This window comes from Diceros bicornis, chromosome 20 (genome assembly GCF_020826845.1).
Source record: "Diceros bicornis minor isolate mBicDic1 chromosome 20, mDicBic1.mat.cur, whole genome shotgun sequence".
Lineage (NCBI taxonomy): Eukaryota > Metazoa > Chordata > Mammalia > Perissodactyla > Rhinocerotidae > Diceros > Diceros bicornis.
In genome coordinates, this window is record NC_080759.1 from 31536052 (window position 1) to 31555827 (window position 19776).

Consider the following 19776-nt stretch of genomic DNA (forward strand, 5'->3'; position numbering starts at 1 on the left):
CGTTCGGGTATACCACCAAGGATTAAAATTTTCAAGACAATTACAATCGCTACCTGGCAGCAATGCTAAAGCATTTATTGAGCGCTTACTTTATGCTCTTCTAGGCCTTTTCATACATTATTTAATGTTCATAACCTTAAGAAGTGAAGTAGTATGTCAAACCAAGCTGATGCGCGAAGTTAAGTAACTTAAAGCAGATATTCCCTTTCAGGCCCAAAGTCTCCACGTCCTTACTAACTTCTTGTTCCGGCGACAAAATACTTATTTAAGTGGGAGGACTGAAGCGCAGGCGGGGTGAGTGGTGCCACCGAGCCTGCCCCCGCCTAGCTGAGAGCTGGATCAGGACCCTGGGCAGAGGGTGCACTTGATTTTATTCCTAAAATCAAAGGCTGGTTGCTTGCTTTGGTCGAGGGCTGGTTCCCGGGACCCAAGGGAGCTGCCTGACAGGGTAGGGAGGCATGTGGCTGGGGCGGGGGACACAGGGTGAGGCTGTCCAGTCGCCCCGCAGGGGATGGGAGAGTGTTGCGCGCCAGTACTGGTGTCATCATGTTGGCCAGGTATCCTGCTGTCGTTGTATTGGTACCGGCGGGGGCAGCAGCCCTGCTGGAAAATCTGACCCTAGGGATCAGGTGGCGGAAGGGAAGGGCTTCCTTGTGGGTTGGACGCGGAGAGCAAGCCGCGCCCGGGGCGCACCCGGGAGAGGGAGCGAGCAGGGGACTTGGAAAGAGGGCGGGGGATGCCCAGGGAACCTCTGGGCTGCAGCCGTCCCGGAGGAGGGCGGTGACGAGTTTGGAGAGGGGCACAGGGACCCGCGGGGATGCCGCGCCCAGGGCAGTGCGGCGGCCCTCGGCGTCCTGGCGTAAAGTGCATTCTCTGGTTCTCTCCCCCGCCCGCCCGCCCGCGCAGGTGCCGCCGCCGGACGGGACTCTAAGATGAAGTTATGGGATGTCGTGGCTGTCTGCCTGGTGCTGCTCCACACCGCGTCCGCCTTCCCGCTGCCCGCCGGTAAGAGGCCTCCCGAGGCGCCCGCCGAAGACCGCTCCCTCGGCCGCCGCCGCGCGCCCTTCGCGCTGAGCAGTGACTGTAAGAACCGTTCCCTCCCCGCGGGGGGGCCGCCGACGGACCCCTACGCACCCCCACCCGCTGCCCGCACGCACCCCAAGGCAGCCAAGACGGCCGTAGGGTTTCCCCGACCCGCGGGCAGAGCTGCGCTGCAGGCGCTGAAGCCCCTCCCGGTGCCCTAGCTGCCGGCTGCTGCCCAAAGGCCCCGGACGCCTGGTCTGTATATGACATGTGCTAGTTTGCCCAGCACAGAGGGTATCAAATTTTTTTGCTGTCCGTTTAGCATTCCGATGAACGGATATTTTCCCCACCACCACCACCGCCATAGGAAAACACACAGTTGTCCCCTTGTCTCTGCTTCCCCATCACGTATACACACATACACATCACATTTCTCTTTCTTCCAAAGCCCTTTATCTGTTTGGGTGTGTCTGGTTGTGCTGAATTCTGAAAACAGTTGCATTTCCATCCTAAACTGCCCTTGCAAGGGAAAGGCTGAGGTTTCACAAAACCAAGCCAGAGTCAGAGAAAACACAGAAGGGCCTCTATTTCCAAAACAAGCATCTGGGCAGTGTCAAGTCTGTTCAGAAAAGTTCCGGTTCTAGAAAGACTTAACGGTAAATAGTGCTAGCTGGGACTAGGGAAAAGAGCTGTAGTTCACTCCACACAAGACCATGTTTAACTCTTAAGAAAAGACAAGGTTATTCATATTAGAAAATAAATATGTGATTTACCTCTCAAAAATTAACGTTTTAGATAGGAAATTTATTAGGCCATGTCAACTGTGATTTGATATAATTTACCCTCCACTGTTCAGAAGCTTAGCTGTTGCATAAAGCCAGGTGTGCTCCATTACAAGTTAGAGGTTTCTGGGAAGGTATGTAGTCAACAAAGATAACACTAGAAGATTTGACACAACCCCAAAATAAAGCAATGTGGGCTGTATCCAGGATGTCACCCTGGCTACTCCCCCCTTCCGTTACCCCTCTGTTTTGCACTTGAAACATCCTGTGGTCATCTGCACAGTAGAAGAGGCCCCACAAATCAGCTGTATGCTAAGAGTACCCCGAACCCTGTGGCCTTGGGCTAAAAACAGCCCAGGAAATGTGATGGGCTTATTTTATGCTTAATACAACAAAAGCATCTTCTTCCAGAGGTCCTGAAAGAGAAAAAGTTCATTTTTTTCCTAAGGCAAATTAAAACTTCAAGAGTGACTTAGGATTAGAAAGAGAACATGGTTGATCCCTTGAAATTAAAGTAACTGTTCCAAGAGTTTCTGTCAATTAGTTGTATAAACCTATTTTTAAAGGTTTTGGTTTCAACTATGAATTTCCATCTTAATGGATATAAATGCTTCTCCAATAGAAACTTAAATTTAAAATGCCGCTTAGTGCCATGGTCTTCAGAACAGTACCCATGAGAGCTGAGTGGCTTTTCATTCATTCAAACAGCCTAGGCCAGAGGAACAGAACACAGTGGCCGATAATAGTTCTCTAACCAGGGCATTCAGGAGAGAAAAATGACTGTGCCTGATTATGAAGCTGATTAATTCATAGAGATTTAATTAACATATTAGTATCCTGTCTACCTAGTCTTATTTAGTGCTGGCTCCTGGCTCTGGCTCTGTTTTCAACTAACTATGACTTGGGACAAGTTACTTACTTTAGAACTCAATGAACAGTTTACAACTATACAGTAAAGGGAAGCCATGTCACTCCAAAATGCAAGTAGCTATGAGATTTGCCCCCTGGCCTTCATGGTCCTGCCCTAACCATCCTTTGGGAAGAGACTCATAAGGAGAAACCCCTGCTCGCTGGAATCACTTGGGGAACTTTAATGAATACTGCTGGCTGGGCCTCACCCTGAGAGACTCTGATTTAATTAGTTTGGGGTGTGGCCTGGGCATCTGCATATTTAGATGGTCCCCAGGTAAGTCTCAAGTGCAGTCAAGGTTGAATCACTATGACTTGATAATGCCCTAAGAAAATCTGTGCCTCATATAAGCTACAACCAATCACAAAGCAAGCAAGGTGGCATTAATCTTACTGATTGTGGGAGAGAGGGCATATTGTGGGGGAAGGGAGATTACTTCCCTTTCCCAAAACTGATGCTAAGTCATCAATGGACAAGATTCTGACTTCTCTATTTATAACTGAACCAGCAGAACACAGCCAATTCTGTTTTATCTGTGGGAAGACCCAATAGATCCTAGAGGAAACTTGAAAGAGAAGCGTTCCCAAAGAGAAACTGAGCTGCATTCTAAGCCAAATTGACTTCTTTCCAGGTATGTTCAATTCGGTAGCAAGCTGTCAGTGTAGGGAAGGCAGAATGACGACAGTGTGCAGACTTGACCACTCAACCAGTGTCAACACACCCCTGTCACAGTGCTGACATTTATATCCTGCACTGTACACCATGCGACTGGTTAAGGCTTATGCAGAAAAACATTAAGTCACTTGTTTCATTTGAAAATAGAAACTACTGTAAATAATGGTCTCTCTTCTTTTCAAATGTTTGTAACTTAGTGATTGAGCAAAGGTTCTTTTGTGCCACTTTAACAGTCATCCTGTGCTGTTCAAAGGGGGCCAGACTGCACCCCGTCCGCACACTCACCCTTGAGGTTGCGTGTGTTCTCCTGGTTCCAGTGTAAATGAAACAGCCAGAATTCTGTTCTTAGCATGATCACAGGATGAACTAGCCAAACAGAATTCATCACTGGTTCACTTGGTTGGCTATGAAGTAAATGGGCTGTGGCTGCCTCCTATAGCAACTTTGAACTTGTCTAAACTCAAGGGCTTGTGAGTTCCCTATTAAGCATTCAAGACTTTTCCCTTTAGCTTTATTCTTTTATTTTGCTTTGTGCCAGCATCATCTCCAAAGGGCGATTAGAGCGGGTGTGAGGAAGGTGCAAGTGAAGCTAGAAGATGAAACTTGCAGATGTCATAGAAAGGAATCCTCTTATGGTCCTCAGGCCTCAAGAGGTGAAGCAGCTTGTCCAAAGTGCCAGAGTTCCACTGCGGCCAGAAGCAGGTCTGCTGAACCTGAGACCAGATTTCCCCCAACCACTGAAACGCAGAGCGTTCGGTTTTGCTACCTAGGGGAAAACACTTGATGTGTGAGGAAGGTCTTCAACTAATGACTAAAACTGTGTTGCACAAGGTTGTCTGAATTTATTCAAGGTTAGTTAATCGTAGTCATATGCCGGATGTCAGCTGTGTGTGACAGCTCTAAATGTGTTTCACAAGTAACAGCATAAAGTGCATCTGGTTTTAGAAATTATCCATCTAAAAGCACATATTCATTCAACAAATAGTTAATGTGTGCCTGTATGTGCCAGGCACTGTCCTAGGTGCTAGAGAATCCTTGGTACACATAATACATGAGCCCCTGTGCTCATGGAACATATCATCTAGTAAATATAAATGTGTGGCATTGTATATTCAATAGCATTGTAAACTAAAACTAAACATTAAGAACCTTGGGCTGGAAAGGTGAGCTTTTTGTGTGACTGGAAGCCAACTAGAAGGTACGTTGAGCATTGTTAAATTGTAATTAGGGTAATGCAGAATTTATTGTAATATAATGTGATTATATTCCACCAGTTTGGCAGCAAGTCACAAAATTTCCTACAGAAACAATCTTATAAATCAAGCTATCAAGTCCCCAGGCTAGCCCACAAAAATCTATGTCAACCACGATATAACTGAAATATAAGTCACAATATTATTAGGCTAGAGTCTCTTACCAGGGTGCCAGACCCCATAAGGTCCCTGCAGAACGAGAGCATAGAGCAAGAAATGAGGAGTTTCAATAAGCAAGAGCTTAAGTTTACACATTCAGATCAAACTATGGTTTAGATCCAGCCTTGCCACTTAACCAGCTGTTACTTAATATCTCTTAAACCTCAGTTTCCTCATCTGTAATATAAGGATAATATTAAACCTGCCTCATGGGGTTGCTGGGAGAGAGGATGAGATAATTCCTGTAAAGGCTGTGCCCCATAAATAGGTATTGTAGCTGCCACCCTCCTACTTCCAACAGCCCCTCCCCACGCACCCAATGAATGCCTTTTCTCCCGCCACAATCTTTCACTCCTGCTTCTGCCAAGACAAGATGTTGCTCTAAATGGTGGAATTTCAAGCAGCACAACATAGTACAGAGACTGAAAGAAGTGCAGGTCTTGCGGGGAGGCTATTGTGGGCCCTGCAGTCAATCACTGGGTCAGCACATAGGCAGGCCAGCCTTGCCTGAGATTCTGCCCCCGGGTCAGCTCCCCGTGGCTCTTCCCGGGTTTCACAGCTCCTTCCCCTCTCCATTTTCTGAGCCCACATAGTTCCTATGGAATCTTTCCCACAAGATTCCCATGGGCATGTTAGGAACACCCTCTTCCCCCAGAGGGAGAAGGGAGCCAGGGCAGGCAGATCCTATGTAAGTGATAAGGGGACTGTGAGTTGAAAGCTGCCTATCTCGACATAGTTTCTGTTTTCATTGATCCCAGCTGGATACTTAATTTAAGATGTCTCATAAAGCTAGCAAAAAATCCAGCTAAAGAAGCTTCTAGTGCAACAAGCTGGTTAAATGTTAAGCTCTCAAATTTAATGTTATAGGATATAGAATTCAGAATAAATAAGCACCATTCACTTATTGCTTTAGGGACTGTATGAATGAGCAGTACTATAACAAAGTAACTACCTAAGCTGGGAAGGGGCTCTGCCATTTGAGATAGGACTCTTGGAATCAAGAAATTGCATGTCAGAAACTTTTAGGGGCACTGATTTCTCACTTGAGATCCTAGAGCAATGTGTCACTCTGGCCCCAGTCTAGAGACCTATATCAAACTGTTGCTGTTAAGAGAAATCTATTTCAGACTTAATTTGAATTGGCCAGCCTTAGGACCTTAAGGCTGATCCAGGAGCCTAAGAATTATTCTCAAAAGATTCTACTTTTGCTGATATAAAAATAAAAGCTATCTGGCATTTTCCTCTCCTAACGTCCCTTTCATCTTTGTTTATTTAGCCCTTAATGGTCCATGGCCCTTTCATTCAGTTAAAACACTTATTCTTTAATTAATCACTTCAGTTCGATCAAGAAGCAAGTATTAAATATCTTTCATGTGCTAGGTGCTGTATGGCATCAAAAAAGCAAACTCGTGAACTTAAGTAGCTTATGACCTAGTTGTAAACTATGGATAGGCAGATGGGTGGCTGGATTGTCAGTCAGACAGATAGATATGTCTGCTGAGGGGTTTACATTAGCTGTGGTCATGGTAAGAATTCCTAGCAATGAGGTCACTGGGATTTGAGATCATAGCAGGAAAGGATTCAGGGAAGAGGGAGGATTTGAGCTGATACTTGAAAGATGGGTATTAGGAAGAGAAGGGGAAGGAAAAAAGGCACATTCCAGACTAGGGAGAAGCATGGGCAAATTTGTGACCGTGATATGGGGAAGGGGCAGGTGGTGGATACAAGAAGGAGGCCAGACCAGTCGCCACGGACTAAGAACAGGTGGCGGGAAGTGGTGTGAAATTTAGGATATCTCCGTAGGTGATACCCAGATTATGAGATGCTGTAAAATCCAGGACAAGAAGGTGTTTGCTGTCTTTTTAATGGCAGGGGGTGCCACTGGAGCATCTCCAGCAAGCAGGTGGCAGCAAGTGGGGTCTTGCTGCAAAGCCATCTTGCTGCAAAAGTAACCCCAGTACCTGGGCTGCTCATGAGGGGGGTCTGTAGCATAGGCATATTTTTCATTTTGAAGTAATGTGCCCTTATTTTTAAAAAGCTTCTCAGCACGGGCACAATTGCATCAACCTATTCATCCTCAAGAAAGTGAAGAGCTACAAATAAGAACTTAATATTAAAGTTAGTGTCATAGTACCTCTTAGTGATCCACATTGTTAACTCAGTTTTTAACAAATAGGTTTTATATCTTGTCCTATAATCTAGTAAGTTTGAGCTTTACTGGACAAGAGGAGATACCAGTATCCCCATTTTACAGACGAAGAAACGAGACCTAGAGTGTTGCTCAAGGTCACAAATCTAATAAGTGGTGAAACCAGAATTCAAACCTCAGACTTCTGGTCTCGAAGCCAATATTTTTTGGCTTAACACAGACTGTGCTCCCATATTAGTAGATTAAGAAAACACAAACATTGGCTTGCTAAAAATACATTCATAACCCTGAAACACAGATTTCCAGGAAAATCAAAGAAGCAAGTGAATAGAAAGAAGCAGGGAATATTAAATTTCCTTTAGACCCTTTTTTTAATTTCCATTTGGGCAGCAGTGGGCCTAGGCTCATATTCTTAACGGCTACTTCAAAGTCCAGATCAGAAGGCTTTAAGGAGAGAAACATAAATTTCTCTTCGTACTCGTATAGCATTGATGCTTTTTGCAATAAGAGAAAGTTCCCTAACTTTTGGGGACAAAGTGAGATCTCCTGGAATGCTTGATAGGTTGACAGCATTTGGGAGACCTTCTGGGAGGTACTTGTTCTCAGATCACTCCCACTTCTGCCCAGGGAAAGGGGGCATTCACAGGAGAAACCAATGGTGACTGCACAAGTGCAGAGTGATCACTACAGAGGGAATAGGAGTGGGTTTGCATAGGCAGAGCTTGGGTCACTATTGGGAATCAAGTAGTTAGCCCAGTAGAGACAATACTCACTTTTGCATGACTTTAAAAAGATAACAGAGGGGCTGGCCCAGTGGCGTAGTGGTTAAATTCACACGCTCCGCTTCGGCGGCCTGGGGTTCGCAGGTTCACGTCCCGAGCGTGGACCTACACACTGCTTATCAAGCCACGCTGTGGCGGCATCCCATATAAAGCAGAGGAAGATGGGCATGGACGTTATCCCAGGCCAATCTTCCTCGCAAAAAGAGGAGGATTGACAATGGATGTTAGCTCAGAGCTAATCTTCCTCACCAAAAAAAAAAAAAAAAGAGAGAAGTAGGCATAGGTTTAAAAGTCTTCAAATTTTTGCTTGCAAAGCTGCAAAAATAATGTTGAAAAACTACTGTCCACTTCTAAGATGACATCTAAAATTTTTATCACAAGTTTTAATAGTTGTGCCAGATATAATTTCCAGCCCATTCGGGAATATGTGCTTCTAAGATATTTTTGGCAAACCTTAGAGCTGCAATTTTGGCTTATTCAATTCATGGAAAACTATCAAACTAATCAGCTCAGATAAATTGACTTTTTGGTCAGAAAAGATCTGACTTCATTTTCAGTTCAAATACACATTAGTATACATCCATGACAACCATCACACTGCTGGATCCTAATTATAAGATGAATAGATGGATGGGTGGATGGACAGGCAGATAAAGCATTGAGTCTTGCCATGAGTGCCTAGCCAGAATGAAAGGTGGAACCATCCGCTTCAGTATTTCTTGATTTATTCATAGGGGACTTTCCCTCAGTAAGTGTTCATAGTACAATGAACACTCATGTACCCTTCACCAAGATTGACCTCTTGTTAGCACTTTGCTTCATTTTTTTTTTTTCTGGACCATTTGAGAATTAGTTGCAGACATATAACATTAAATAGTTCAGCATATACCTCCTAAGATCAAGGACATTATCTTGTATAACCACAACTCAGTTATCAGGCTCAGGAAGTTCAACATTCATACAATACTGTTATCCAATAGATGGTCCATATTCAAATTACCCCAAATGTGGCAATAAAGTCCTTTATAGTTTTTTCCTTAATCAAGGATCACAAATTGCACTCTATTGTCATGGCTCTTTATTCTCCTTTAATCTAGAGTAGCTCCCAAGACTTTTTTTCCCATGACATTAACATTTTTGAGAAGTCCAGGCTGTCTTGCTTGCTGTTTTGCAGACTGTCCTTCAATTTGGATTTGCGTAATTGTTTCCGTGTGATTAGATTCAGGTAAAAATGTGGAAATACTAAGTTAATGATGATGCATCCTTACATCAGGAGCCATCGATATCAGTTTGTCCCATGGAGCCATGCACGCCTGAATTGTCCTTACATGGTGCCTACAGTTGTTTATCCTCTGGTCTGTGCCTCACAGTGAAATGATGAGATGGGCCAGAAGTACACTGTCTCAGTAAGGAGGAAGGATGGCTGTAAAGGGAACATGGGAAAAGAGATCCGGCCGCAGGACAGACCAGTTTTAGGATGCAGCACATGTAGCTGTTGAGGATCTGGAAATTGATTCTCTTAAAACTACCCACTGGCACTGTAGAGAGTTTTCGTGTGCCCCCAGAGGGACACATGCCTTAGTTTGACGACACTGACCCATGCCATAGGGGACACAAAAGTATCGTTCCTGGGCTGTGGACTCAGTTGATATTTGTGTGGTTAATTTTGGGGCATTTCTAGGAACACAGAAGAGGCAGTACAAACTCCCAAGATGGGCCTGCTCCTTCTGCCCACAGACCGTAGACCACCCTGCCGGGGGGTCCAGGCCCTCTCCTCTGTGGAACACACTAGACTAATAAGGGACCAGTGTCTGCATCTCCTTTAGGGTAATCTTGCTTTGTCTAGAGCCGGTAGAGTTAATCTTCACACTGCTGCCCCCTTTGTAGGCATTGCTGGAGAATTATCACAGGTGTGACGACCATAGGGACGTACTTTAGGCACCATTTGTTAAATGCTTTCTAGCACTGAGCTGGAAACTGCTCTTCCATTGTGATAAAGGCGTAACAATCCCCATTTTAAGGGAAAATTGGGGGCTCCATGTGGTTAAGCAACTTAGCCAGACTCTGGACCCAGGGCAGCCTGAGCCCAATGCTCACTCTTGTCACCATGCCACAAGATCACTTCCTGTCAGCCCAAGACCCGCCTGTGTAACTCTTCTAACTACAACAGAAAGACGGCGAAGAGAAGAGTCAGGCTTTGGGGTTTTGTAAATGCAGTCGTTTCTGAATGATACTTATAGCTGATTACACGAAGAGTCTTTGAGATCCCAGTAGACTTATTCACTGGGGAGTAGAAAGTCCCTCCTCACATCTGACCACAGGAATCTACCAAACAGGCTCAAGCAATAAAGAACACTTCTTTCATCCCCTTTATTTTCCTTTCATCTTCTCTTAGTCCCTCCTCCTCTTGCCCAAGTCCCTCAGCTCCTCAGCGTTCCTTTACCCACTGTTCAGGTGGCCCACTGGGAAGGGCTGAGGGAAGGGAATGCAGAGTGCTGGAGGAATTCTGGAGCTTCTCAGGCTGGGAGCAGGGCTTTGTGGGAAGGAAGAAGCAAAGGTTCCTTTGTTTCCAGGTTCCTTTGGGGTTTCCCCTCAAAAACCACTTGCCTTTGAGAACACCACGAGGAGTTATTTTCCCAAGTGGCTTTTTGAGCACTTAATTTTATTGGGTAAGCTTCTCGCCCTTCCCTGTTAAATTTTGTATAAGGGCAGTAGCAGAGTTCATGGTGCGCACGCATTAGCGCACGGTGTTTACTGCTGACTCTGGAGTGCTTTTAGCTCACCCCAGGTGTTCGTGGATTGCTAACAAATGGACACCCTGTTGGGTGTTTTCCTGACTTAAAAGCAGGAGAATGGACATTTCCCCCCCGGGGGGGGGGGGCCGTGCTGTGTTACTGTAAAATTATTAACATAAGTATAATAAAAGTACAGACCACAGAGGTGGAAATCAAAGCAGGGCTATCAGAAGCTGAATAGCAAGATGAATAAACTGCCTGTCTCTCTCTGAGTGAGGTTGTTTGGCTATTTGTATTCATGGAATAATTTCCATTACACTTATGACAAGTTTTCTTAGTTAAATTGTAGGATAAAAATTCAAGATACAATATAACTAATAAGCGTGTGCCGTGTTGATCAAAATAGGTAGAGGTGGTAAATAAAATGGCATTTTGGTGGCCAGAGTGGCTTATAAAAGTATACCCAAGGTTCATTTTTCTGTATTCTGAAATGGTTTTTATTCTGGTTGGTCTTTTTCTTCTGCCTTGAGAGGATCCAGAAATGCTTTTTTTAAAACAACGAAACACTAGTGTTTTTACAACACCAATACTTTTCAAATAAACCTATGTCATGCCTTATTGTCAACAAGCCACTGGTGGTGGAGAGAATGCACTGGAAACTCTGGCAGTGGTCACAATGACTTAGTAAATTGCCTCGGCTGGTGATTGTTCTTAGGGAAATAGAGCTGTGGACCCCTCTTGAAGTTAACCCAAGAGTACCCTAAGACCAGGACGGTCTAGCTAATGCTAGACGAATACTTCTGTCCAAAATAGGAAAGCAAGGATGGTCATTACAGAATGTGAGATACATCAGCATTCAAGTGCTTCAGGATCTATGGACTTTTTTTTTTAATTAGTTCAAATAAGTGGCAAATTTAACACTTCTAAATAGTAGTGGATGACAAAACTTGGTAGAATTTTTCAGAGAGCTGGAACGCTCTCATGGACTAACACTGCACATTTCAGAGGTCACTGAAGGTCAGATAAGAACAAGGGTCGACAGCTTCCAAGACAAGCTATGGGGATCTCACGATACCTTTGGTAGCAGTTGCAGTGGTGATTCTAGCCTTGAAGTCATAAGCTGGGTATGACCTAAATATGCTTGAAGCAGCAAAAACAGAAATGAATAAAATAGAGATTTTTAAGAAAATGGCAAGTTTAGTGTTTGACTTTGGGTGATGGAGACTGAAGGATTAGCATGTTGGCCTAGTATGTCCTCTCAGAGATTGTTGGCTCCATCTCAGCCTTACAGATGGAGACTGAGGTGTCAGGATGCCTCCCACTAGAACCTGGGTGCTTTGAGACTCAAATACAGGCCCTTTCTACACATCTTTTCACCTCTCCTAAATAGGGCAGAGGAAGATGACTTAATGAGTTGAGATAATCACACTTGGTGGTGATTATTTCAAACATAACCAAGATGTTGAGGCAAGAGGTAAACTGAAAAGGTTGAGAACTGCTAGAACCTAAAATACCTCCTGTGGGGTTTCCCGGGGTCCCTGATGATGGTGGCCCAGCAGAATGCTGCTGGGACATCAGCCAGAGGCAGGCCTCTCCCTGACAGAGGTGACTAAAAACCAGTGTCTGGGAGCACTTTCCCATCATGCCTTAGACAGTCGCATCTTAGGGTTTTAGCACCGGGGAGGGCCCCAGAGAGGGTCTAGTTGACCTGAGAAGGGTTAAGTGACTTGTCCAAGCTCATGAGGCTGGTCAGGGGCTGACCTCGGACTGGAATCCCAAGCTCTGTCCTCTCCAGCTCCGCAGCGAGAGCCTCGTCATTTGGTGCCAGAGTGAGTTTGAGGAGCTTCCGGAGACGGGGCCTCTCTGTCTGAATCCGCCACTGCCCTTGGCTGCCGGTTTTCCGGTTTTAACTGGGAAATTGCCAGATCTGCCTTAGAGTGATATGCAAGAACCAGGACATGGGAGAGAGATCCTGAGAGGCATGGCTTTTCCCGTTTTGGAGACAGTTTGCTGTATTCTGTGGCCCATGGCAGCCTAATTTTAGAATCTACTTAGTGTACCTCAGTTCATACCAAATTTTCCAACAGAAAGTATATTTCTCACTTCTTGTGCTGAATTTTGTAAATGTGTGCAGGTAAAATTTAGTAAAATGTGTGCAGCATATCAATAAATTACTACATGTCTTGAGACTTGAAAAGCTTCATGGTAGTAGAATTTTTACTTAAAAACAAATAGGCGGCAGGAACACTAGAACAAGTTTGAGCTTTGAAACGAAACCGAGTCCACATTTACTACCCATGTGGCCTTGGGCAAATTTATCTTGTCTGAGCCTCAGTTTCCTGATCTGTAAAGTGGAGATAATGTGCGATCCCTGCTTGCAGGGATGTTCTTGGGTCTAAAGTTAATGTGTGAAAGTAGGCACCCATCCCCCCTTTGTATTGGTAATATTTTTAAGTGCATCAAGGAAGGAAGCTGTTATCTAAAATACAGAATGATGAAATTTTGTAATGTGAGGAATTTTAAAGGTAAGACTCCACCATGTATTTCTTATAATATTTCAACATTAGTGAAAGAAAATCATGTTTGTACCTTACTGAAAAGAGTAAAAATAACTTATCCTAGAGAATAATATTACTTGGGAATTTTCTTGAGAGGTTATATCAATCTTAGGCTGATCTTTTCATATAAACATGCATGTGTGTGTGTATATATATAGAGAGAGAACATCTATTTTTCATATACTTGGTCTGCAGAGCTATTTGTACTTTACCTGGGGTACAGGCAGACAAAGAATATCAGATTAAATGTCCCCCACCCCCAGGGGTGTTTCCACCTGCCTCCTGTCTGTGGACAGCCTTTCAGGGGAGGCTCTACCTGTGAGGACGGGCTGCTCAGCACCCCAGCAGTCCCAGGCACAGCAACCCATGGCCTCCCACCCAGGGTCTAGCCCACCTCTGAACCGGGTACTACCCGGGGTGAGGGCCTCCGGGCGCTGGTTCCAGATGCCTCCCCACATCTCTACTCTGTATGGCCTTGGCTTAGGCGGTGGTTCATCCCTGTAGACCTCAATGTATTAACCCTCGCTCTTCCAGTACACAGAAGCTGGAGGCTTTACAATGAAGTAGAGACTGGTCCTCTCCAGAGCAAGAAACACCTGGGCCTTCTCTCCAGGACTCCCGCAGCCCTGAGGCTGGCTCTGGACCGGAAGATGGCTCCTCTAAGAGAGGGCCACTGTGGGTGCTGGGGTCAGGCACCTCTTTGCTGGGACCCGCAGAGCCTCAGAGACCTTCCCTCCATCGTCAAAGCCCGCTCCCCTTTGGGTAAAGGGTTATCATCTCACCGCTTTGTAGACAACTTTGTGCTGCCTCCCTCTTGGGCCCACAGGGTGAAGACGGGCTGAAGACGGGCTTAGACCCCCAGTCTGGCCAGGGTGAGGAGAGGAAAACCTGATACGAGTATAAAATGACCCCTTTGATTAAAATACAGTTAAACTTGTACTGTTCTTAAGAGAAATCCAACATTTAGGAGAATACTTTGTCCACTGAATGCCAGCTTAACCAAGACGATGTTTTGCATTATGTACTTTTTAGTTTGGCTATTACAGGGAGTACTCTGAGGCCTCACCATTGTTCCTATAAAACCTCAATTAACTTTACAAAATAGTCAATATCCCAGTCCTTTGTTCCTGAGGGGATATTACTATTTTTTTCCCCATAATCGAGGGAGGCGAAGTCTGTGCAGTAAGAACGGTTTGTTCCCAGTCCTGCCCCAGTACAAGGTTTTGTTTGTTTAAATAACACTATTTATACAAAGGACACATCAAAGTTAAAATATCTTAAATAGAATAATGCCAAAATATTTGGTTGCACACTAAGGAATGACTTAAATGCATTTGAGCATTTTGATTTTTCAAAAACTTTAGCTTTTAGGTGGGCATGTTTTCCGAGATAGATCTTCTCAGTGGGCCTGGGAAATGAGCAAGTGTTTGACCTGTTTTCTAAAAATGATGCTCCTCTTTTGTGGTTTGCAAGTATTTTACTATCAAAGTTAATATTAACGAGGGCCATTTGCATTGCTGACATTCTGCCAAGCCCTTTACAGGGTGAAGAAGAAAGTGATATGCCATTAAGTCTTCATTTAGGGAACTAATCTAAACCCAAACCCCATACTTTCCCCTCAGCTCAGTGAATTCCAGGAATATTGAGGCAGTGGGCTTCTTGGTTCATCACAGGGAGTTTACTTGCCTGGGCCGGGTTCAACGCCTCAGCAGAATTTTTAAATATAGGCTCAGTGAGGTGCGTGGCTCCTGGTGCCCCCCCAAATGCCTAGTGTTGATAAACTGAGGCCTCTCTACAAATGAACTCAGCATCCAAAGGCCTAGAATTAGGAATTTGGTTGGAAGAGACAGGCTTGTTTGCTCTGTGGTTTGGAAAATATAATGTTGCCCTTTTCTGGTATCCATGTAAAACTTTCAGCGTAAATATTTATTTTTTGCTCTATTTTTCAAGAAGGAGAAGAAAGGAAAACAAAATCAAAAAACTTGAGCTCAATAAGAATCGCCTATGGCCTGAACTTAGGGCTTAAATATTTCCACATTCACAACAAGGTATGAGGGAGATTTTCCCATCAACAAAAGAGGTTCTCATTAGCTACATCTTTCAGTTTAATACACGGAACATTTATTGACTGCTTCGCAGGTGCCAGGAAGCCTTTTAACTCAGGGTTAATGATCTGTTCGCTACCTTATCCAAAAGTGTAAGTGGTTGGTACATTCACGCTGCTACATATATCACCCTGAAAAGGCCAAGTGGAATTTAAAATAAAGAGAAAGGGACTAAATAGTCTCATAACGAAGTATAGGTATGTCCCAAACATTATTTAGGACTACTTGTGCTAAAAATTTATTCGCTATTTATCTGAAATTCAAATTTAACTAGGCGTACTGTATGCAGTGCCAATGGACAAAGCCATGCAGTGCACGTCTTAAAAAGGAGGGAAAATGATTTTCGGGAACTTTGAAAGTATTGGGCAATAAATAAGACCATTATAAATGCTGTTTCTAATCATTATTAAAACTCTAGTAATATAAAATTATGTAATTTATCATGTTATATAAATTGAGTCTAAACCAATGTAAGTCAAACTTTTGTAACTTGAATGTTTTCCCATTAGTTTATGTTAACATTGTAATAATGTTTCATCCTCATTTCTGATTAATCTTCAGTTGATTCTTAATCGATTTTAACTTTCTATGTTCCCAGGTTCTTAAGTTAATGATCTATTCAGGAATTCTTGAATAGAGCCAGGGCCCCCTCATGTGAATCCTTTTGTAAAACAGAGTCTTTTTTGAATTTGAAGACTTTTTTTGTGTTTTGATCAATCACCCCTAATATATCAGTTTTAACAAGTTCAGATTTCTATACATGCATGGTTTTTTGAAACTGAGCACACCTAATTTCCTCTTCTATAGCTTATTATTGAAAAAAATCACAAATAGCATAAGCAGGTCATTTTTCAAAATAAGTAGTTCATTTCTTTAAATCATAGAGATTTAAAGGTTTTTTTTAAGGAAAAAAAAGAAAACTTCCTAAGGAAGTCCAGTTAGAAAGTGGTGCAAAGGAAATGACAAATTCAGAATATTTTCCCACTCTTCAGTCCTCCTTGGGAGACGGTTACTCCCAGGGAGCATGAGCCCTTTCTGAAGACTCGGGATGAGGTGGGCATTGAGAGCTAACACTTTAAAGCTGCAGGAAGCTGGCGAGGGAAAGTCAGCTTGGAGATGGTTACTCAACTCTCAGGTGGAAAATGTGCCATTCAGAGCATTGCGGCTTCCCATGTGATGTCAGCTGTTTATTTTGGAGCCTTTCATTTCATAATGGTGCAGTTCTCAGCTGAAGTCCAAGTGTCCCCTTGAAAAATTAAGGACTCTTTCTTTCCCCCTCTTAAAGTGACCTAATTCATTCAAAAATTATTGAGAGCCTCCAGGAACAAGATCCTATTTTAAGCACTTGGGATCCATTGATGAACAAGCAAAGGTCTCTGCCTCCTGGAGTTAACATTCTATCAGAGAAGACAGACAACAAATATCAAACATAAGAAGTAGGTTATCCAGTGTGTTGGAAGGTAGTATTATGGTGAGGAGGGAAGAGCAGGGCAGGAGGGTCTGGATTTGGGCTTGGGGAGGGATTGCATTTTAAACAGGGAGGTCAGGGTGGGACTTGGTGGTGACATTTGAGCAAGGACTTGAAGGGGATGAGGGAGTGAGCCACTGGGTGCTCTGCAGGAACAGTATTCGAAGCAGAGAGGGATCAGCCAGCACAAAGGCCCTGAGTCCCTGCTTGTGTCTGACCTGTGGTTCTCAACCCATGATGATTTTGCCCCAGAGGACATTTGGCAATGTCTGGAGATACTTTAGTTTGTCATTACTGGGATGGGGGGATACTACTGGCATCTCCTGGGTGGAGGCCAGGGATGCAAGTAAACATCCTATAATGCACAGGACAGCATCCCTCAACAAAGAGTGACACAGCCTAAAATGTCAGTAGTGCTGAGGTTGAGAAACTCTGTGTCTGAGGAGCAGTGAGGAGGCCAGAGAAACTGGAGGGGAGGCAGTAAGAGGAAGAGAAGTAGAAGGTGAGGTCAGAGGTAGCAAAGGCTGGGGGAGCGGGGGTGGCCAGGTCAGGTAGGGCCTTAGGCCAGTGTGGACTTTGGCTTTTACTCCAAGACAAATGGGGAAGGTTTGGAGCAGAGAAGGGACATGAGTTGCATTAACAGTTTTAAGAGTATTGCTGTAGCTGCTGGGTGGAAAATAGACTGAAGGAGGGTAAGGCTGGAATGAGGGAGTTTGGGAACTGTTGTGGTTATCTGGGCGAGAGATGATGGGGTTCAGAGCAGGATGGAAGCAGCTTCATGACTTCTGTGCAGGAGAACCATTCAATGCCAAAATTTAGCTATCTGACAATGAGGTGTTCTGGGGATCCACACAATCCCCACTCTTTTCAATACCAAATATCATGTATTTTGTATGTATTATGTATTATCTATATATATCTATATCTAGATAGGTACGTAGGTAGGTAGGTAGATAGATATGGTTAAGTCACCTTAGCTGGGTTTTGTTTTACACAATAGGATACCTGAGACCTGTTTTAACAATCAGTTCATGACGAAACAATTTGACATGGGTTAGGCACAACATAATCCTCTTTACTTTAACATGGTCTTGGCAAAAAACATTCACTCTTGCTAACAACTCTTCTGTGGTATGTTTTTCTAAGCCATGTATAACCCTAAACATACTAAATTACCTGCAAATGGGATGAGAGGAGCATAAAAGGTCTAGTACCTAATAAAGAGGCATTTGGATTGCCTTTCTTTTCTAAAAATGTATTAAATTGTTGAAATAGTTACTCTTCTCTTACTTGATCAGCCAAAGTAAATGCTGAAACACAGCAGGAAACACCAAGAGATTGCTAATTCATGCTTCTACCCAAGGGTCTCAAACATCTTAGAAGCATCGCCTCATCACTCCTCCGTATGAGCTCCCTAAAGTGCACGCCTCTTGTCCTGTTTGCAACCAAAGACAGTGGGAGTCGGGTGACAGCCTGCAGCAGAGGCTGGACCACCCCCACACACACACCTCTTTGGGGTCAGGCTGCATCTGTCCACAAACAGCATCTCATTCCATTGATTGCTATGATACATTTAAATGCCATCTTACAGTATTTCCATAATTTTCTTAAGTCATGCTGTTCCGAGGAAGTGGTAAATTAGTCTCTTTGTTAATGAAGAGTAGGCTGTTTTTCAGTCTCTTAATGTTTTTTAAGGAAGTTTTAAAATATAGTTGAGTTCATGGGCTTTTCATTTGTTGTATCAAAATGGTTCTCATCCCACTCAGCCGAGCAGAAGTGTTGAGTCAGGGTAGATTTCTGAGAAAACACTCGGTATTCCAGATGCGAATAGCAATGTTGGAAGACTTCCCAATCTAAGATAAGCCTTTGTCACCCTCTAAGATGGGGTTTCTCAAAGTATGGTCCATGGATCACCTACATCAGAATTTCTCCAGGGTTTGTTAAAAATGCAGATTCCTTGGCCCTACACACACAGCTACCCCTAAGGATAGGGCCAGGGATCTGTATTTCAGTGAGCATCTCAGCTTATTCTCATTCACACTCACGTTTGAGAACCACTGCTCTAGGTTATGCTATTAGAGAAGCAAAATGGCCTTAGAGGATCAGCCTGTTCACAGCAACTCTCTACAGACTTGTTAAAAATGGCAGATGTTATTCAAATGAAATATACCCTTCTAAGGCTTTGTTTTCTACAAGGAAGTGTATCACCCACCACTTCAGTCTCCTCTTTCAACGGAATCATTTTCCTTCTGCAAAGTCTGGGAAGGTGCATTTTAGCCTCTGTTCTTAGGGGATTACAGAGGTCACTCAGCTTAACTGGCTGATAGGTTTCACTGTGGGTCCAATCTTGGCTGACTTTAGGAGGCACTTTGACCTAGAAGACTGCTTGAAATGATCATTGTTGTTGTCTCATGTGACCTTTTCTGTTTTCTTGTTGAACAGCAAATATGCCAGAGGATTATCTTGATCAGTTTGATGATGTCATGGATTTTATTCAAGCTACCATTAAAAGACTGAAAAGGTCACCAGATAAACAAATGGCAGTGCTTCCTAGAAGAGAGCGGAATCGGCAGGCTGCAGCTGCCAACCCGGAGAATTCCAGACGGAAAGGTCACCGAGGCCAGAAGGGCAAAAACCGGGGTTGTGTCTTAACTGCGATACATTTAAACGTCACTGACTTGGGTTTGGGCTACGAAACCAAGGAGGAACTGATTTTTAGGTACTGCAGCGGCTCCTGCGACGCAGCCGAGACAATGTACGACAAAATATTGAAAAACTTATCCAAAAATAGAAGGCTGGTGAGTGACAAAGTAGGGCAGGCATGTTGCAGACCCATCGCCTTCGATGACGACCTGTCATTTTTAGATGATAACCTGGTTTACCATATTCTAAGAAAGCATTCCGCTAAAAGGTGTGGATGTATCTGACTCCGGCTCCAGAGACCGCCGTGTATTGCATTCCTGCTACAGTACAAAGTAAGGGACCAAGGTTCCCAGGAAATGTTTGCCCAGAATGGGAGATGAGGACCAAGGAGGCGGAGAAGGAAGAGGAGGAGGAGGAAGGCAGCCGTTGTGGGAGCCTGGTAGAGGGAGATCCAGCTACAGAAAACTGGACAGGAGAGAGAGAAAATAGCCGTCTGGATTCTCCTGGATGGCAGCCGATGTCACCAGAAGCTCA

The 19776-nt window shown here is 44.1% G+C and overlaps 1 protein-coding gene across 2 annotated transcripts; it reads left to right on the forward strand.

Annotated features, from left to right (window-relative positions):
• Positions 1-911: 911 nt before the first annotated feature.
• GDNF (glial cell derived neurotrophic factor) lies at positions 912-19526 on the forward strand. 2 transcript variants are annotated; one of them, XM_058564206.1, is made up of 2 exons: positions 912-1083; positions 19042-19526. In XM_058564206.1, exons 1-2 carry the CDS (start codon positions 933-935, stop codon positions 19524-19526), a joined length of 636 nt encoding a protein of 211 aa, XP_058420189.1. In that variant the 5' UTR covers positions 912-932. The 2 variants fall into 2 exon arrangements, with proteins under 2 accessions (XP_058420189.1, XP_058420190.1); XM_058564207.1 differs by having other exon boundaries at positions 912-1005.
• Positions 19527-19776: the final 250 nt, after the last annotated feature.